This window comes from Amblyomma americanum, chromosome 4, assembly GCF_052857255.1.
Source record: "Amblyomma americanum isolate KBUSLIRL-KWMA chromosome 4, ASM5285725v1, whole genome shotgun sequence".
Lineage (NCBI taxonomy): Eukaryota > Metazoa > Arthropoda > Arachnida > Ixodida > Ixodidae > Amblyomma > Amblyomma americanum.
The window spans coordinates 182676678-182697961 of NC_135500.1; the positions used below are offsets into that span (position 1 = coordinate 182676678).

The 21284-nt window shown below is 46.1% G+C and overlaps 2 protein-coding genes across 2 annotated transcripts in view; one reads left to right on the top strand and one right to left on the bottom strand.

Annotated features, from left to right (window-relative positions):
• The window catches only part of swm (Zinc finger protein swm), a 77545-nt gene extending 64519 nt beyond the window's left edge, over nt 1-13026 (bottom strand). The window contains 5 exon segments of the mRNA XM_077662546.1: nt 1798-2036; nt 3546-3649; nt 8714-9108; nt 11654-11772; nt 12674-13026. Coding sequence (XP_077518672.1) covers nt 1798-2036; nt 3546-3649; nt 8714-9108; nt 11654-11772; nt 12674-12900 — 1084 coding nt within the window. The 5' untranslated portion in view covers nt 12901-13026.
• A 57-nt stretch (nt 13027-13083) lies between these two features.
• RpL9 (ribosomal protein L9) lies at nt 13084-21235 on the top strand. Its single transcript, XM_077662555.1, has 5 exons — nt 13084-13216; nt 13517-13567; nt 13992-14197; nt 15056-15269; nt 21087-21235. The coding sequence occupies exons 2-5, from the start codon at nt 13522-13524 to the stop codon at nt 21191-21193; spliced, it is 573 nt and encodes a 190-aa protein (XP_077518681.1). The 5' UTR covers nt 13084-13216; nt 13517-13521; the 3' UTR covers nt 21194-21235.
• The last annotated feature ends 49 nt before the right edge of the window (nt 21236-21284 follow it).

The following is a 21284-nucleotide window of genomic DNA, read 5'->3' on the forward strand; positions in this document are numbered from 1 at the left end:
TTAAGGAGAGGCACGGAATCGTCTACAAGTCAGTCGTGGGCGAGGCAGGGTCACTCGATGTCGACGCTAGACGGAAGTGGTTGGAAGAGACACTGCCGTACATCCGCGAAGCATATGCAGACCGGGACTTGTACAATGGTGACGAGACCGGGCTATTCTTCCAAATGCTTCCGTCGAAAACGCATGCACTCAAAGGAGATCCCTGTAAGGGCGGCAAGCAGAGCGAATTGCGGGCGACCGTTTTCCTCTGTGCGAATATGGATGGCAGCGACAAGTGCCCCGCCTTCGCAATTGGAAAATCTAGGAATCCCCGCTGTTTCCGTGGTGCTGCGAAGATTCCAGTTCGTTATTGTCATAATAAGAAAGCGTGGATGACGCGTGAACTTTTCCGCGAGTGGCTGTGCGAGTTCGATCAGCGAATGCAGCATGAAGGCAGGAAGGTGGTGTTGGTCCTTGATAACTGTACTGCACACCAGAGTGCCCAGAAGCTGTCGCATGTGAAAATTTTCTTCCTGCCGCCAAACATGACTGCAGGCTTGCAGCCCATGGACGCAGGCGTGATTGCGTGCTTCAAGGCATTGTATCGCCGGCGTGTGTTGAGCAGGCTTGCTCTTAACCTGGACATTGCTGCGTGTGAATGCCGACCCGCTCCAGACTTTAAGATTTCGCTCCTGATGGCTGTTCAATTCATTTTTGGAGCATGGGCAGAAGTCAGCTCCTCCACCGTCATGAATTGCTTCCGAAAAGCGGGCTTCGCCGGAGATATCAGTGATGCGGAGTGTCGCGAAGCTCCTGCCGATGAAGCGATTACAGAACTTTGGTCTACGGTGCGCGGTGATGACGGCGACGCGGAAGGGCTTGAAGAATTCTTGCACGCCGACGATGCAGTCACCACAAACGAAGAATTGACTGACGAGGCGATCGTTGCAGCAGTCACCGGCGCGGAAGGCGATGGCAGCAGCAATGACGAAGATGAACCGGAGCCTGTACAAGTTGTCTCTCATCAGGAGGCCTCAAGAATGATCGAGTCCCTGCAGGATTTCATTTTTGCAAAAAACCTTTCACTCGGACATGTCCAACATTTGGATACCCTCCAGAACGATGTCAGCAAGATTGCCGCGAAGCAGTTGAAACTCACTGATTACGGGTTTGTTTCAGCAAAGAAGTGAGAAGTGCAAGCTATTTTGCCCTATTTAAATGCTTTTAAGTTTTCATGTTTTCTTTGTTTGTTTTTTTTCGGGCACTAAGGGATTTTTCAAGCTGAGAGGCAGCCGCAACAACCTTCTCGTATTTTTTACAATGCCCCTTTCGGTGCCACCACAATGATGCCTCGGCGGAGCTCGCATGTCACTTGCCGTCCGTGACCCCTCTTTGCAGTTGTTATGCTTTTTTTCATGTAACCCGTTTATAACAATTATCGGTTATAACAATGGAATTTTCGTGGCACTTGAACATCGTTATAAGTGGACTCGACTGTAAATGCCTTCTCTCTTTCGTCACTTGTATTATATGCAGGTAAAGCCTTTTTTTTCCATTTCGCATCTCTAAAACTTCACCTTGTATTATATTCGGGTTCGTATTATACGCGGGTTTTTACTTTAAGGCTGCCTTCAGAAAAGCAACGAAGCTCCTTTTGCCACATGCCAGCAATTTCCTCTGCTTTCTTAAACTGTGTATTATTGACTCATTAAGGAATTGTAATGAATGGTGTATGAATGACTAAATATTAATCTCCCTATTTGTGAAAAAATATAGTGTAACAACTACGAAAAGAGACAAAACCAAAGCAACTCCTACCTCTGGATCGATTTCGCGATCGTGGAGACCGCGAACGGGACTGCGATGGTGAGCGAGATCGACGGCCACTGTGGGATCTGTCCCTTGTGCCCGTGGAACGAGTTGCTCTATCGTCACCCGCCCAACGGTTGCGAGTCGTCTCTCCCCGATGCCGGCTGCCAGGTTCGTGCCGCCTCCTTTCTGTGGTGCGCCGTCGTCGCTCATCCGAGAAGCGCCTTCCGGACCGGCGTTCGTCCTCTCTGCACAAGGCCATTTGTGAATTGTCACAAAATTCAGCTGTATTTGCAAGAGGCACCCGAGCTACAGTAAATGCTCATTAAGGGGACAACTAAGGACAGCCCCATCCAATTATTGTTCTCAGTAAAAATTGATTCTCTGGCCCTTTCTGGTTATGATGACTTTTTTCTGGCAGCAAACAACACGTTTATTGGCAAGAAAATTGCATTTAAAAATCTTCCCGGCAGTCACTTCAAACTCATGACATCCATACTAAAAAAGCACAGGTTGCCACCATTTCGAAGTGAATGGCGGGGTAGCTTGCTACCTAAAGGCGGTATGCAACCTAAAGGTAGCACGTACACAGGCAAGATGGTAAATGATTTGCGTGCTGTTAACCTGAACATACACACATTTTTTATAAATGGTACCAAAATGGTACCAAAATAGTCATTTGGTACCCGTGTTGGTATCCATCAGCAAACCAAAAAATATGGACAAGCCCTATTCGCCACACGCGAGAAGCTGGACTCCTCATGAGCCAGAAATGACAGTAGTCTTACGACGAGCCTAGCTCATCGAAGTCAGCCGGGTTTAACTCAAGATATGAAAGAAAAGAAAAATTATACCCAACAGGGGGATTCGAACTGCCATCAGTCAGGTTCAAAAACACAACGTTAGTCCATTGTACCACAGAACCGATGAAAAAAGTGCCTTTAAGTCCGCTCTCCTTCGCAGAAATTTTCTATTTGCCACTAGGTGACACTGCTAAACTACCACCTTGTTAAGCACTGGGAACATACAGGATTTTTAAGCAGGAAATTGCCAAAGAGAATATCTATGATAATTGTAGGGGAAGCTCTTTGTTGTTTGAGGCCAGGACGGGAGTTTTGCGGAGTAAGACATACAGAGTCAGGTACCACGAGATAGACACGTTGTGCGCTGCGTGCGGGGAGGAGGAGGAAACGGATGAACACTTGATACTTTTCTGTAAAGGGCTTCACCCTACAGTGGAAAGCAGCGGGGCTGATTTATCCAAGGCATTGGGGTTTGAGGACAGTGAAAGGAAAGTAGATTTTGAGCGGGCAGAAGTAACCAAGTGAAGGTTATCTGATTGGTGGCTAAAATCAAGAGAAGAGTAAAATTTCATAAGTCATGACTAGGTGGCTTGAGCCATCGCCCGATTTAAAGGGTTCAGCCGCATCCATCCATCCATCCTTGTTGGCTAGGTGCTAGGACCTAGACGCTGGGTGACTTTGGTGCGCAGGTACTAAAAGGGATGCTGCAGTACCAAACATGCAGCTGCTTGCAGTGTTGACCTCTTTTCCTTCTTCCTGTTTACACTACAGCCGGACACTGTCCGATTTGGTGACCACCGTCTATCTGCAAAGGATATGGCCACGACGACATTTTCATCATCATCAATGCGACTGTACCGATGAGACAAGAGATTTTGAAATCGTGCCCCAAATGCTCCCAAGTGGCTCGCTCCTGCTATGTAGCCACTGAAATGCTGTACAATGTGTACTGACCGACTCCGGTTCCGGCTCCTGCCACCGACAGGGCTGCGTGACCTGCTCTTCGACTTCCGGTGGCTGCTCCTCGCCTGTTCCTTGTCCTCTTCCAGGGGAAATGCCTGCAACAGAATGTGCTGGTAAGCCTGAGCTAACTTGGCTGTGGAGCTAGACAATGGCACTGATCCAAGAAGCACAAACCTCATGAAGTAACAGTCAGCAAGAAGTGCAATTGCAGCATGATTTCAAACAAAAGAAAGGCGATTGCTTCGTATATTTTAGTGCCCACATGCAAGTATAATAGAGTGGATCTGGATAAAGGTGACATTTAGAATAGATTATTATCATGTCATGTGCTGTAAAAGTAGAGAAACTATACAAATGCAGCATTAACTAGTAAAGTGAGAGTAATAAGGTGAGGACGAAAACCACAGAACTACAGTAATTGCTCATTAATAAAAAAAAAAAAATCTAGAGCCACCGCAGTGGCTCAGTGGTTATGGAGCTCAGTGGTTATGGAGCTCGGCTGCTGACCCAAAAGACGTGGGTTCAATCCTGGCCGTGGCGGTCGAATTTTGATGGAGGCGAAATGCTAGAGGCCCGTGTACTGTGCAATGTCAATGCATGTTAAAAAAACCCAGGTGGTTGAATTTCCGGAGCCGTTCACTACGGCGTCCCTCATAGCCCGAGTTGCTCGGGACATTAAACACTCATAAACCAAACCAATCAAAATTCAAGGAACCAGACATTTTTGCTCGAGTATTCAGAAGTGCACTTTAATACGATTCAGGACTAAATATGGTTTGCTTTATGTCTATATATAAGACCACAAATAATATTTTGGAACCTTCGTTTTTGTATTGTGGAGAACCTGTTTCCCCCTTCCATTTCGACGCGGCCCACCTTCGCCATCTTGCGTCAGTACAGCACCGGCTGGGCGAGCAGGAAAGTCTCCATCATGAGGGAAGCGGAAACAGCGACGGGAGCACCACCTGGTAGGTTACGCGGAATTCTGCAGAACCAGAGAGGGTCTCTTCGGGATTTGGCCAGCGTCTCGAGCGGTGGCAGCTGCACGCTCTCATCACCTTCCGCGGCAGGTGCACGGAGAACCGTAGTGCCTTGGCGCTGGACTTCTGGTTCCAGGCAGCGACGCGAGCGCAGCATCGTCACCTTCCCCAGCAAATGCTTAGGGATGGCTTTGCCCCATGAATGCGGCACACACGGGAAGACCCGGCCGCAATTGTCGGCGCATACAAATGTTCGCTGCCGATACTTCCGAAGTCGCGCCCCTGCCCCAGCCGGTAAGTCGGAAGTCCTTCTTGCGTACCCTTCTATTCCCGAGGAATGCCTCGTTGATGTTTTGTAGTTAGCTGGCCCGCTATGTGCATTAAGCAAGTGTAATAAATAGCATAAGAGTGCTAACACTTTGTCGTCCCTTCCCCTTAATCCCCCCATATTTCCACAATGGCAGCCCAACGTGTGGCAAGCTCTTGGGACGAGGGACGACAGTCAATTCGGTTCATGGAATGCCCGCCCGGATTTGGCCTGCTATTTGGCGCTAGGACTGACCGAATTCGAGAGTTGCTAGAAATGGCTAAGATGCTTTCTTGACAGCGAGATGAGCGTAATAGCAGCATGAGAAAATTGCCGTGCATGCTATGCTTTTGATAAGCTCTTCATCGATACACCTTTGGAGGTGAACCTACGAGGTCCACACAAGAAGAGCGAGACCGAGCCGTCCACGGAGAACAGCAAGCCAGAAGCAAGTGAATGTGGAAGCCTGAAGGGTGGCCCGATTTCTTTCTTGTATATACAGTCGAGCCCGCTTATAACGAACATGAGCGTTACGCGGAGTCCGTTCGTTATATCCTGAAGTTCGTAGTAAGTGGATCACAGCTTTAAAAACAGTTGCTTGTCAAAACACTAAATTTTTTCTTTGCAAAAAAAGTCCGTGATGAATGTCTGTTGTTTTTGCAGCGCAGATCCGAGGAGGGAGGTTTCAAGTTTATTTAATGCAGAAGTGTGCTCTTCGCCGAGGCCCTTGGCATAGACAAGTTTTCAGAGGCTCTCTATGTAGCCTATTGCTACAGGCGCGCTTATGGGTGCTGGTTCTGAAGTTTTATCCTCACCTGATTACTCCGCGTCACTCTCGTCCCGCACTTCAGAAACGAAGCCCTCGTCCATGCACGGTTCTGCGGTGTCGGCGTTGTCGTCATCGACAGAAATAAAATCATTCCAACCAATGTCATGTCCCCCCCCCCCCCCCCCTACCTTCGAATGCCTCGTTGATGTTTTGTTGCTAGCTGGCCCGCTCTGTGTATGAATTGCAAGTGTAATAAATAGCATATGAGTGTTCACGCTTGGTTGTCCCTTCCCTTTGTTCCTCTAAGTTATAAGACTGGTTTCTAATAAAGTAAAACCACATTAACTGGGACCTCAAGGGGCTAGAAAAAAGATCCGAATTTTCAAAAGCCAAACCATCGAATGACTACACAAAAACTTTAAAGACCAATTCGTACCACAGCAAATTTAACAGATGAAAAAACGGGCAATGATCATCTGCTTATAAGTGAAATCTGCACAGCAGTGATGATTTTTCGAGATTCCATCATGCTGTACTAGATGTCAACTGTCAGGAATATCCAAGAAAAACTACTACAAAATAGCACGGCCTTCTATGGCCTCCTTCACAGGAGTGGCGCAGTAGTAATGGAGCCACCTCACAAGCGGCAACGGCCATCTAAGGATGGCTTCACCACACAAACAAGAGCACATTTTTGGCACACAAGATGAACCAAAAAAAAAAAAAAGGAAACAAGCAAAATGCGCATCTGTGGCTGAACTGGAAGACACCTTCTAAAAAGAGCCACGACCAGTGACGCGCCAATCGGTCCGAAACGCCGCGCAGTTGGGCTTTGCTCACTTGATGTGTGGCAGATAACTGCTATCGCCGTGGGTTGGTAGCGAAGTGCACAAAACAAAACTATGCAGCAATAGGGAGCCTTCAATCACTCCAAGTGCCGACAAGGACTTGACATGGCCGCTCTTCGGACCGTGACGGAGTTAACTGGAAGGAGAGCCTGAATCTACTGCTCCTGCATCGCCCCAAAACCTGACGTATCCATAACCTCAGCCAGCGCTCTTTCATGCACCGGGAGCGCTGGAGCAAGACAAAAAGTTTGAATTAGGTGAATTTAAGAGAAGCCGTGGCACGAACTGAGCGGCTTTAAAATGTACTGAAAATACAACCAGCCAACCAAAATTTTGAAATTTGTTTAATTAACAAATAATATGAATTATATGAGTTTGAATTATGATGAGTCCACTGCAATGTCAGAAACGCCAATCTAGGCCGTGTCGGAAAACAATCTGCACGATTTGTCAGAAAACAGCCAGGTACATATACAGCCAGGCATTGCGATGCCAGATATGCCCAAGTGAAGGAAGTCATGATGGCTACCTCACTTCCTGATTTCAAGTCACCACCACAAAATCTCTGTATGGCTCACAATTCCCGCTATACCTTTCTGTTTTGAGCATAAGTGGTTTGCACCTTTGCTGCAAAACTGCACAGTTCATTGGTTTGTAATGATGGATCATACTATGCAATCCACTTAAAATGATATTGAGAAAATCCGATCGTTATAACAGACACCAGTTATCGTTATATCTGGACCGGCAAAAAAATAAGGCAGTGGCTTAGCTCAGCTATGCCAGGATATACGTAACGAGAGCTGTAGTTCTCCGCTGGTTACGCATGTTGTCGAGTTTGTTGTGACTAAAATGTTAAGCATTGAAGAAGTATTCAGTGAGACACATTGTTTATCTATTCGATTGTTTTGACAGAGGTAAACACTGCCCGATGATCAGTAAAGTAACACGCAGTTGTGATCCATGGGATGCCTGCTGTGGTTAAATTGGTTTAAATTGGTTTTTGGGGAAAGGAAATGGCAGTATCTGTCTCGCATATCTGTGGACACCTGAACCTGTGGACACCTGAACCCTGCCATAAGGAAAGGGATCAAGGAGGGACTCCAGAAGAAAGAGCGTCACACTGGCACACCCACTCCTCCTCCCTGGTCGCTATGGTAACGGCGCATGCGCACAACTTTCCTCTCCCATGTACCATGGTAACGGTGCATGTGCACAACTGGCCTCTCGTGTGTACCGCGAAATGCTCGACTGTGGCTCACGCGAAGCGCGGTGTTGACAAGCCTAGAGAAGCTTCTCGCTTCAAAGTTGGGAGGGGGGTTCAGAGATACCGCCTTGCGCTTAGACATTTTTCCCAATTCACGGCTGGCCAAAACTACATTTTGTGGGGCGGCGGCCAAGCAAGCTCCTCCCTCCAGCAATTGCGACAACGATACAGCCTGGTTCCCAACGCTGTAGGCAACGCTCCCTCACGGATTTAGCCACACTGGTCCGTTTTCAGAGTTATCACTTCAAAATATTTTATTTTTTATCAAACTTTCAGACAAATTTTGCTCATAAACACCTGAACATGCTGAACACCAGCCCTGAAGGTCAGGTGCGTGCTTTTTATGCGAGGTTAAAAAAACACACAGGACGGCTACGAGTGTGTAATGCGAATGTTTAATCCTTGGCTTAGAGCACAAAACATCTTGGTGCTCTGCCAAGTTCGCCGAGTATTCTCGCTGAATATTTTACCGCATGTAATGAACAGGTCCCAAAATTTTCTGAGATTTTTTGGGAAAGAAAGTGCGTTCATTGTGCAAGTAAATATGGTTTAAGAAGCGTAACGGTTCAATACATGCACACGCATTTATGTCTAAAACAGCAAATTCCCAAAAGCAGTGCTGCCTAGTCTCTGACATGTGTCCGGCATGTTGAAAATTCTGCAAGGACATCACATATGTGACAAAGTCTTCATGGGCCACTGTGTCCTAGGGACGGTAGTTACAGACAGGTCAGAGAACATATAGGCATTGCCTGCTCCTTCTGACAGAAGGCGGTGTGCTTGTGACAGTAAGTTATGTGTTGGGGCTGAAGCACCAAAGGGACAACCGCATCCTCAAGGTCAACGAGCAGATGCTCAGTGCACCCCTCACTTCAATGCACTGCAACCAGCACCCCCTTTTTTTAAAACTTCACAGCTGCAAGAGAACCTCATTAGTTGTTCTAAATGTTTCCCATGTATCACTGAAAAATGAACATGTTGTGCTCACCTCGTCCTTGCGGACGGGCACGACAGCCGCCGCTGCCACAGGTATTGCGGCTGCGGTGGCGCCGGTGGCTGCTGGCTTGCTGCCCCCCAGGATGACCGTGGCGGACGTAGGCAGGGAAGAGGCCTCAGCAGCGACCCGGGGTGTGGCAGGGGCCAGCCCAGCAGCACCAAGGCCCCCTGCACCCTCCTTGTGCGATGGCACAGCCAGCAGCACAGGGGCAGGGGTGGACGAGGCAACACTAGACTGAGCCAGCACGGTCGAGGCATGGGCTGGGGCGGGGTTGGCCACTGTGGGCAGAGGTGGTGGAACGCTGCCGCCTGGCACGTATGGCTTCGCATGTAGGTATGCCTTGTTCGCTAGCGTCTCAAACAGCATGTCCACAAAGGGCTTTGTTTCTGCACAAATAGTGTCACAAGTTGCAAAGGCACACTCACAGTGACCAAGCATTCACACTGCTTACGGTAAACTTTGCCTTGCCACAATTGACAACGAAGGAAAGCCAAAAAGCCTTCTTACCTAGACCTGAAGAAAGCCATTTACAACAAAGTAGACCGCAAATCACAAGCACACTAAGCTAAAATGCATACATGTTTTGATCATTATTTGTGCAGTTTCATTTCCGGAATTGAGTGTGCACCTGTGTTAAGCACCGAGTAACCAAATGTAAGCTCAAGCAAAAGACCACACCTTATAAATATGTAGTATGAGTGCATACTGACACTTTTCTATAGACAAAAACTAATGGCCACCAGAACTAAACTGAACCAAAAGCAACACTCTCCATGAAAACAGACTCGCTAACAGCTTGCTGCATTGCCTAGTGCAGGCTTCCTGATTAGAAATAATCAGTGCACATTTGAAACTGACGTGATGACAATTGTTTTTTTTTTCTTTTTTTCAAGCAGTGTCTTTTATACTTCTGCCACACAGGAAATTTAATACCATTTTCATTGAATGATATTAGTTTAATCTAATGCCCTTTTTTTTCACATGCTGATACACTGCCAGAACTAATGACATTTGCAAATGGCTACTGCAATGAACAAAAAGTGGCACAAATAAAATATTTGCTTAAATGTTTGCGTAAGTTGAGCAAAAGCAACATAAAAATCATTTCTGCACTTTTGAATGCCTTGCAAGCACGTTATAAGCATATCTGCACCAACTTATTGAACACGACCAGTCATCACAAGCAAAGCCAAAGTCAAGCCAGCACTCGAGAGGTAGGCATCTGGAGGACTATGTGATGGACGGCATATCACATAATGTTGATTTACGAGCGTAAAGTTATTGCTGCCCTTCTGTTTATGAACAGCTGCTGCGACAAATGATACCGACACATTTCAATGTCACAGTCGACACTGCTGCTGCACAAGCACATGGAGCAGCATGCAGCATATAAACAAACTTAGGGCCGCCTGACCACTTGGTTGGTTGGTAGCGAGTGTGGCAGTTTTCTTTTTATTACACTGCTACTTGTATTGTATTTTCTCATGTGGCAGCAAACAAATGTCTTTTGTAGCAACAGCTACATTACGGCAGCATTTCGAGCCTTCTGCGTGGTGGCGCCCCGCCCTGTGGCTGTCACGTGGTTAGTCACTTGACCAAGTGCCACTCGGCCAGCTGTAGCTATTGCGTCACTCCAGGTTTAACCAGAGCTAAACCACCGCCAATTTTTGAACTAATGTTATGCGATGTGATGACATTAAATTTGCGGTGTGGCAGGGGTATTACTTCAGATTTATTTGCATGCCCTCTCTGCATGGGCCTAGGCTGGGGCTAAGAGTATTTCCTAAAAAACATAAAATTATGCCTCATCCTCCGATACACATTTAATATAACATTTCAAGCACATACATGCACACAGTGGACGATGTCATGATCACTAGGTAAAGTGCCAATGCTGCGTGTGCTCAGCAAAGTAGTTGCATATAGAGATGAGAAACAATATTACAATAACCATGCACGCTTTAGCAAAAGGTAGAATGCAAATGCCCGTGCACAGAACAGTTGGAAGGTGTACGCAGTCCAAAGGACAACACAAACCATCACAATAATTCACTGCAGAACAGAAGGAACAGAGTATATATGACGACGTTAACTCTAATTTTCACTAAAATTATTTCAGTCTGTTAACAATAAGTAGAGGGGGTCGAGGCAAAAGCTGTTTTGATACAGCCTGTGCAGTCCCTGGTACCCTCTATGTATAAATGGCTTGGTGTGGAAAATATCACTCATTCTTGAAGTGCGCGAAAGACAGGACAAGACAATGACAGAAACTAGAAAAGCTTGAGGCATCCATTTTTCTCTTGTCTCATCCTTTGCACTGTTTCAAGAATGAATGTATATCAATAAGCCAAACTTTACACTAGTGCAAATATTTCCCAGGAATAAACATATGCATTAGCTTGTATTAAGATGAACACGATGAACACAACACTTTTCTTTTTATCACTCAACATAAAAATAAATAAACGAGTGTCACTTTGCTGCGAGTTTCATGATGGACCACACAACGCAGGGCAGCGCTTATGGTTTTATTAAAAACCAAAGTGCTAAGAAGGTTACAGAGAGCAAAAACTAATCATGAGACACAAGTGTTTCCCTTAAACCAACATAGGTACATGGTAAAACTGACACCATAAGTTAGTACAGAGGTGAGCATGCTTGTCTAGACCGCTGAAGCAGTGTGCTGTGCAAATAAATAATGTGATAATATGCCGCAGGTCTTTAATTGCTGGCACTGCACTTTTGCTGTTATTATTCATGTAGCTGTGCAGAAGCACTTGAACACAAGGATTGCCTGTGAAAACCGCTGCTTGCATTACAGTTTTGCATATTTTGCTCCGCCTGCCACAACTTGAGTGCTCTAGAAGAGCCTGCTCATGTCTGTACTTTGCAAATAATTAGAGTTGCTTGCTGTAATGGAAATAGTCTTGCCTTTTTGGAGAAAGACATCCAGTTGATCCAAACAGATGTCTTTGAGCTCTTTCTCATTTTTATCCTTTTTCACCAGGGCAATGACATACTTTGCAAGTGCTGCAGGATCTGCATCACACCTGCAATTGAAAACTGGCTTGAGCACAGGCAAAAGCTGCAACCTCACGTCGTAACTGACATAACCAGTTGCACACTGTTTTTGAATTACAGAGTTGGTACATTTGCTGCAATGATTGCAGCGACGTGATATCAAACGCGCGAAGTAAAGAACGTTTATTCATCGAATGCTGCGCTGTGGATATACAGGTGAAAGACATTTACATGGTACTTTAATTAGGCGAGTGTTCACAGGACTGAATCATTATCTAGCCTCTACTGAACGCACACCTCTACTGAAAGCATCATAGCAACAACAGAAGCAAACGACCGCCGTGCTACTAGCAAGACCATGGACCAACAGGAGTGCGAGTATTTCCGAAGTGTTGATGCAAAAACACAACACAAAGCTTGCTGATTAGAGCGTGAAATGCAGTGAAGTAGAGCTGATTGCGCAGAAGGAATCATTCCAACTGCAGAGTTTCTGCCAGAAAATCAAACACCAGGGTCACAGCTTGCGCACACGCTACTGAATTGGAACCGCGTTAAATATCTAGAAAAGCAACCCCACGTTGACTACCAATGTCAGCTGGCTGCTTAAGCGTGAGTAGCTCATACAGGTACACATCGCGTGCGACTTTTACTTTGAGTACGCTCACGAATTCAGGGAATGCAACCAGAAGTGGGCAGCTGTGTTTACAAAGCGCCAGAACTCGGATCAAGCGAAAACGAACACAGTGAATAACGACCGTCTTCCTGGACCTACACATGTTAGTGCTCGCCGTGATATTTATTTGTATGCAAACAGTCAACGCCTCTCTCATCCTCGAAGGGAATGATCAAGAGGGTAACCCCCTAGTTACGTGGACAGACACCAACAGTAGGTCTGGCTCCAATAGGGACAGCAAAACTGCGATTACTTACATGTGTTCTAGGCAGCCTGTAAGCCAGCTTTTCAGCGCGTCTGCATTCTCGATTATCATCGTGGCTGGTGATCTGCTCTCGCTTCCTTTTAATGTTGATATGAAGCACAATATGAAGCAACTAAGCCTAACATACAAGTCGTGTCTATGATTTTTTTTTAAAGCTCGGTTGCCACAACTGCCTCTGAAAGCACCGGGAACGTTGGAACAGTTGTTTGGGCGTTTCATATATTTTTAGTTCCGTCCACAATTCCCATTTTCGACATACGCGCGTGATCGTGTAGTAATAACGAATACCATAACACACTACACACACGAACACACCGATACGAAGATGGCGGTGTGAGGTATGTCGAATTCTTGATGCGCAAAAAATAAATTATTTGTGCAGTTAAAATTAAATAAAGTTGTTTTTAAAGTTAATATGTAAATTTATACACAAGTGTGTATTTTTTAAAATAATTTTTTGAAGTTGGTAGTGCTTACTTTCAGCTTCAGGTTTTATGTGCTATCCTTTTCTTCGGCGGTCATTGCTGGCGACCGGGTAAGTTGGCGGTGTTGAGCGTTTCAAATCTAATTTCATCTTGTTTATGTTACTACACTAATTGGGAATGTATGTTTTCAGAGAAATAGATGCTATCTGTTGTAACACTGTAGTCAGTATTTTTTATTTTAGTCCTCTAATTTATCAGTATGTTGACAGAGCAGTGTGCCCATCTGATCGCTTGATCTGGGCTTCCTTTACTTTCGAATACCTTCAAAAAAGTAGACGGGAATAAAATAACTCTTATTGTTCATGAAGTTTTCAGGGTATAAGTGACGTGGTTTTGTTGCTGTTTTGCAGCCAAAATGAAGACGATAAAAGCAGAGCAAATCGTCAAAATCCCGGACGATGGTGAGTTGCAATCAAAAACATTTTTCGCGCAGCACGCGTGTACGCTTTGCCGCTCATTATGTAAAAATCGCGGTGGATGCGCTGGAAGAAAGAAGCAATTTACTGTCTTTTTGCACTGCGTTGTGGACAAATTTTAAGGAGAGTTCATGGTGGACATGAATGCCGCGAATGTGTAGGGTTGTTGCATGTCACCCAGTCGGTGTGCACGTTTTGGTGGGCATTTGCCATGCGGTTTACAGTAATGTTATGTCGGGTTTCAAACGGGGCGTTTGGGGAAGCTGCACTGGTTGGTCTTCGTGTTGTAGCGGCGCCCTGATTTTTTGGAGAACGTCGGCATGGGCAGGTTTCCCTAGTGCACAGCAGTACAGATGTTTTCAATGGAGCACACGTTTAAAGACAGTGTCTGTTTCATTTTTATTTCTAGTCACCGTATCTGTCAACTCGCGCCGGGTACGTGTCAAGGGACCCCGCGGGGTGCTGACTCGGGACTTCAGGCACATCCAAGTTGAGGTCAGCATGATTGGCAAGAAGCGTCTCCAGGTGCGCAAATGGTTCGGAATTCGCAAGGAGCTGGCTACTGTGCGGACAGTCTGCTCGCACGTGGAGAACATGATCAAGGGCGTCACTAAGGTAAGAGTCCCATAGAACTTGCATGTGGCTTCATCTTGTTGGGGTGCCTCGAATTCGTGGTGACCGCTGAAACTGTGCATTACTGTGACTAGTTAGCTGTGCATTGTGCACATTGTGTTAATCTAGAAGAGGCTAGGTTGCAGGTTTGTATGCTGATAGGCGTGACGTTGGGAAGTGTGTGGTACACATCTCTAAGAAAAGTTTGAGATTGTCAACCTAGGTATGTTTATTTCTTGGTCATTGTCTTAGATTTGGAATCGGCTTGCACGAATTTCCGTGAGAAATGGCAGCTGGCATGTGTGTAGTTTGCTGTACAAAAGCCTGTAACAGCTGTTGGCCTGATGCCATGAAAGGGGAAACCTTGAGGAAGGTGCCGGAGAGCATAGCCAACATGATGGTTCCTGAATTCTTAGCAACCTGAAACGTTGCTCTAGAGACACTAGCATGTTAGTGAAGTGAATGAGTTGGAGTGCCTGGATAAATTGTAGTTTGCTTTTGGTAATCTTGTGGCCCATCAGTGATCAGTCTAGGGCAGAAGCTCAGCAGCTGGTATGAGGTGTGTGCTCCTAGCCAACATTGTTTAATTGGTATGTTGCAAGCCTGAAAACAGCAGTCTTTATTCAGTTTGTTGTTTCTTCCGGAACACTCGAGTAGTACGGATGTTTGAGTGGATTGCTGAACGGCAGCGAACTGTGAACGAGAGGCTGATTATTCCATGTTTTCAGAGAGCACTTGTGCATGAAGAGCTCTTCGTAGTTGTATTTGTAGTCTGGTATGCACTGCTCACTTTTGTACTATTCATAGGCCAGTGATGTTTCCAGCTTCAGTGTGTAAAGCCGAGCTGTTTTATTTGTGCAGGGCTTCCAGTACAAGATGCGCACAGTGTATGCCCACTTCCCCATCAATGTGACGACATCCGAGAACAACACCTTGGTGGAAATCCGGAACTTCCTGGGCGAGAAGTACATCCGCCGGGTCCGCATGCAGCCAGGAGTCACGTGTGTCAACTCCACTGCTCAGAAGGATGAGCTCATCCTGGAAGGCAACGACATTGAGCTTGTTTCTCGCTCTGGTTGGTTTCTACTCCATGTCTCATGTTTGGAGCACATACAGTAGTGTCCACTTCTAGACTTGACCCTCACACAGTGTTTGCTGCGAATGGACCAGACATAGCAAATCAAACTTGCATAAGGCGAAGTTTCATGGTGGTCTTTTTGTGTGATACGTGGAATCGCCATCAGCCCCGTGAAGTCTTCGCACTGCTTGGCTAATTTTCACATTGCTGCCTGTTTTTGCTTTGGCTAGAAACCAAAGTGTGCATTGTGATGAATGTGCAGTCTGTCACCCTGAAGCTTTCTAATTACAGCACATGTGATAGCCAGTCATGAAATTTGTTCCTTGAGATATGGGCATTTTTGCATCTACTGCACTTAATTTTGTTCAGATGCTGTCAAGTCATGACTGTCGCCAGGCTTCAGTCAACTTGCTAGTGCTGCGTGTGGGTGTGACAGCGATGACCAGGCATAAAATTATACTTTAGCTAATGCAGCTTGCTTCATAATGCTTATTCAAGCCAGTTCCCAACAGGTAAGTTATTTGGAATTGATGCCAGTGATGATTGATGAAGCAGTAGTTCTCCTAAGTGCCAAAGCACTGGGGAACTGGCCGAGGGTAATTAAATAAAATGCTCTTTGGTGGGCCTTTTTTGGCACCTATTCAGTGCAAATTCATTAGCCTGATTAAATAGTGCAAGATGAGGCAGGCAGGATGCATTATTGCATTGGAATGAAATGTGGGACAGTGCGATGATTGTGGTTATAGGCGCTACCCTTTGCAGCTAGTGGTAATTATTTTGTAGCCTATCCAAGCTAGTCTAGAAAGGAAACCCATACCCAGTCATCGCTTCAAAATCTTGCACCAGAATTGGAGCCGGCCATGTGTTGCAGACATGGCATGGGCAGGGTACTCTTTGTGCGCCATCACCATTACAGTTGCCGACCGATTTTTCGGACTCGAAGGGACCCGAAAAATGGTCCGAATAATCCATGAAGTACAAAAAAGTCACTTCACTTCAAAAAAGTGTCACTGATTTTACCTTGCGGAAAATTACTCTTTCTGGCGACGATTTGCACCAGTATTTGCGCCAAAGTTGTGCTTTGACTGTACACGCTAGACAGCAAGGTCACCGCATTTAGTTGGAATACTTCCCGCGCTTCTTTGACGTACCCGGCGGGGTTATGTTGTCCACAACCCGAGTGTGCACCACACCGCTCGCCAAACACAAGCAAAGATAAGGCACTTTTCGTTCAAAGCGCCGGAACTGCCGGACGCAGTCACTAAACGGCGAATGGATGTAACTTCACGACGACAGCGTCACTCGGTCGACGCGGTCAGAGAAACCCAAGTGACGAAACGGGGAATGACGAACGTATGAGACCCGTATGCGGTTAGGGCGCTCGGCTACTGATCCGGAGTACCCGGGTTGGAACCCGACCGCGGTGGCCGCATTTCGATGGAGGCGAAGTGCAAATGCGCCTGTGTGCTGTGCATGTCAGTGCACGTTAAAGATCCCCAGGTGGTCGAAATTATTCCGGAGCCCTCCATTATGGCACTTCTTTCTTCTCTCAGTCCCTCTTTTATCCCTTTCCGTCGAGATGTGAGATAGCTTCTGCACAATTTCCTTCCCCCTACAACCAATTTTCAACGTATAGGACAAGCGATAACTGCCCACGACAAAAGCGATTTAACGGTGATGACAATCCAGCTGCCACCTAGAAGTGTCAGAGATCGCAGGGACCTCTACTGACAACAATGAGGTACCGAAAGTATGTCAAGCCAATACAACTGCAGCATAAATCCACCTCAATCCAAGATGGCGCCTTTTGCGCCGGCGAGAAGCCGATAAGATGGCTGATTTTGGCCCACAGGCGACTGAAATTAGTCCGAAAAATCTAACTTTCGGACTTTTGAAGTCCGAAATATCCGTCACGAATATGTATGTGCTTCTATGGGGTGACTGACGGTGCCTCATCGAGGTCCGAAATATCCTACAGGTCCAAGTTATTGAAGTCCGAATTACCCGTCGGCTACTGTATATGCTACCCTTTGCAGCTAGTGGTAACCATTTTGTAGCCTATCTAAGCTAGTCTAAAAAGGAAACACATACACAGTCATCGCTGCAAAATCTTGCACCAGAATTGGAGCCGGGCATGTGTTGCAGGCACGGCATGGGCAGGGTACTCTGTGCGCCATCACCATTATATGCTACCCTTTGCAGCTAGTGGTAACCATTTTGTAGCCTATCCAAGCTACAGTCGAGCCCACTTATAACGAACATGAGCGTCACACGGCATCCGTTCGTTATATCCCGAAGTTCGTAGTAAGTGAACCGCAGCTTTAAAGACAGTTGCTTGTCAGAACACAATTTTTTCTTTGCCTTTGTGGAAAAAGTTCATGAAGGACGTCTGTTTTTGCAGCGGAGATCTGAGGAGGGAGGTTTTGAGTTTATTTAAAGCAGAAGCGTGCTCTTCGCCGTGGCCCTTGGCATAGACAAGTTGTCTGAGGCTCTCTATGTAGCCCATTGCTACAGGCGCTTATAGGTACTGGCTCCGAAGCTTCATCCTTATCCGATTACTCCACGTCACTCTCGTCCCGCACTTCAGAAACTACAGCCCTCGTCCGTGCGGTTTCGCGGTGTCAGTGTCGTCATCGACAGAAATAAAATCATTCCAACCAATGTCATGACCCCCCCATGTCGGAGTCGACGACGCGCTGCCACAAATCGCCCCCAGGCTGGTCATCTTCCGAAGCATCAGGCTTGCCATCAGACACTGTGTGGACGAAGCCGGCCTTGTGGAAGCAGTTCTGCCCCCAGTGGCAGTCACCTCCACCCACGCCACTTTCATCATCTCTACCGCTGAAATACAATGGAAATGGGCACGGTGTTCCTGTCCGCCATCCCAAATTACAACCAGGGCCCGAGATTTGAACGAAGCCAATGAAACGTCTGCACTTGCAACAAGAGGGACAAAAGCGTGCGATGGGGTAGACGTGCACAGACGGCAGTCAAGCCAATCAAGCTTGAAGATACAAGCTCTCAGCACCAGTGGAGAGACCAATGAGGGGCGTCCGTGAGCGTCAGTGCAGCCAGCTCTTGACTCCCACGGAAGGCCTGCTTCATGGAGTGTGGCCTCTACGATCGCCACCGGCGGTGGCGCGGTTGATCACGGAGGCCATGCGCAGATTTGCAAGAGAGTGTGGAGAGGGCAGCGGAGTTGCGAGGAGGCGCGATGGGGTGGTCTTGGAAAGCGCGTCGACGGGGAAAGGGTAGCTCGCTTGAGAGCGGCACGAAACGGGGCGGGCAGTTCGCCTTCAAAGAGTGCGCTGGGCGCACTAAGGGGTCGGAGGCAGGTTATCTTGCATCGCGGCACCGTGTCTACGCCGTCCATTCACTGTAACCGATCAGCAGGGCTTAATGACGTTCGTTATACGTGTGATTTTGTGGCATTGAAACAATGTATGTTTTGACAGTCGCGCAAGTCTCGTTCGTTATAAGCGAAAATTCATCTTAAGTGGGGCCGTTATATGTGGGCTCAACTGTAGTCTAAAAAAGAAACACATACAGTCATCGCTGCAAAATCTTGCACCAGAATTGGAACCGGGCATGTGTTGCAGACACGGCATGGGCAGGGTACTCTGTGCGCCATCACCATTATGTGCAGAATTGAGCAGCAGTCATGCAGTCTGTAGGCCAGGCAACATCAAAATTTGATGCAAACAGTCATGCCCTTGATTGCATGCTAGATGGCGTGAACTTTGACAGAAGCCACGCTCTCCACCATATGCGTTTAATTTTGGCACAGTAAGACATGCAAATTGTAGGTGGTCAAAATTATGTAATTTCAAAGTATGAAAAAAAAATTTTTGACATTGGAAGCACATTTTTGAAATGCAGGTCACACTTGAAAAGTCCACATTTTAAATTGTTTTCTTAACATTAGTTTCTAGGCTGAACAGAATTGCTGTGTAAAGTGAATTACGCAGCTATGATATTGTGCCCTGTTATTCTTTGTATGCATGGTATGGTGCGCTGTGATGCCTGAACACCTGAGGATATCACCGAGATATAGTAGAAATATTTTAATCGGCTACAGAAAGTCGTTTATGGCCGATGGTGTCTACATGTAGTATCGACATTCAACAGCGGAAGTGGGGTGGCAGTCAGATTAAGTGCTGCCTATTCGATCGTTTATCGCCGTGCAGCATGGTGTCCACATTTGTGGATTCCACTTTTCAAAATTTTTGTCAGAGGAAGTCTGATGCTGGCTACATTTTAGATCCCTGCTGGGCAGAATAGCATGGCCTTTTCATGTCTAGAAATAAGAATTGCTTTTCCAAACTGAGAAATGGAGATGGACATTGAGTGCTGTCTGGTGCTGTCATTCTTTTCTTGTGCAGTGGGACACTGCGGCTGAATTTTCATTGTGTGAGCAGCTTCAGATGATAAAGAAAATTAATTGGGCATAAATGTTTTTTTTAATAAGGCTGCAGTTTTGTGAGCCTCTAACTTTGCAGTGTGAGTGAACTCCTAAAGGTTTCTGAGTAAAGATTCTTAGTGTCTGAACTAGGGTGTTCTAAGTAAACACACACAAATTTTCAGATTTTTCTCAATAGTAGAACATAATGCACGTCTTCGGAAATAGGTAAAAATGACTGAAAATTAAAGCGAACGAAAACTAACACTTGCATTTTGCTTCAAACTGTCACAGAGACTAGCACTGTAATTCAAACTGCCAGTGCAAGAGGAAGCAGCAGAAAAAGGCAAAAATTAGCTTTTCAATCCTACCAAAACTGAACGGATTTCAAGGAAACATCGGGGAGCTCTCCTTGTTGTGCTAATCACTCACGCTTGCACTCTCTGCGACATGTACACAAAACAGCACTACCATCAGAATGTGTGGCTGGGGACTGTCCTGACAAGACAACAGCTGCATGCAAAGTTCAGGGGCATATGTGCAAGGTATGGGTGCCAATTGGTGGTACCCAATCTCAAACCTGGGCAAGTGAAATGCAATTTTTTCTGATTGGCAGTGAAAACAGCGACGCAGTGCCCCTTTATAGAGTTCATTTTGCAACATGCATTAATGAAATTTGATACATGTAACTTAAGAACAACACAAAATTGTGCTTGTGGCAACACTGAGCTTAAGGAGGTGGGCTTTAATCCTACCAGTGGTTTGGAATTTCGCAAATGCAATGAATTGCATGGTTGAACATTGGTGAGCAATTTAAAGGCTGTAACTGCATGAAGAGTTATGCACTTTGGATATTAGCATGCAGCTTTTTCTTGAAGCATGCACTGTCCATATTTGTACTGCATACATTATAGTATACAGAAATTCGGCCTATTTTGCAAAGAAATGGGCCACCTTGATTTTGATGAATCGTCATTTCAAGCATTTGTTTTGCTATTTTGTGACATAATTGCACGTCTCTGGATTGTATGTATACCGTGGTAAGCACCTTTATTACCCTTTGCATCCTCCTGTTGGAGCAGAGGTCGCAAGGGTGCAAAAACATTGCTCTGGTTTTTTCCTTGACTGCTTTCTTTGGCATCAAGTATTTCTGCCAGACAACAAGTTGTTTTGGCAAAACTGGCAAGAGGTATTGTTGAGGTAGTTGTTTCTACATATGCTGTGTGCAGGAGCGCCATAAATCTAGTGGGATGAAGCAATGGTTGTCATACACAATGCAAGCACACTTTTTATCTGGACCTTTCCTTTATCCCACTTGACTCTTGGATAACTTGTGTGAAAAGTTCGTTGACATTGTTTTTCAATGTAAATGCGCCGGCACAGAGTGAGTAATATATTGTCCACTTCACTTTCAGCTGCACGGATCCAGCAGTCAACACTCGTCAAAAACAAGGATATCCGAAAGTTTTTGGATGGCATCTACGTCTCCGAAAAGGGCTCAGTGGTGAAGGACGAATGTTGAACCTTTGATCATCTGCGCCAATAAACTGCTTAAAAGAATAAATTGATTTCCTCATTCTTGACCAAACACTGCAAAAATGTAACTGCAGACT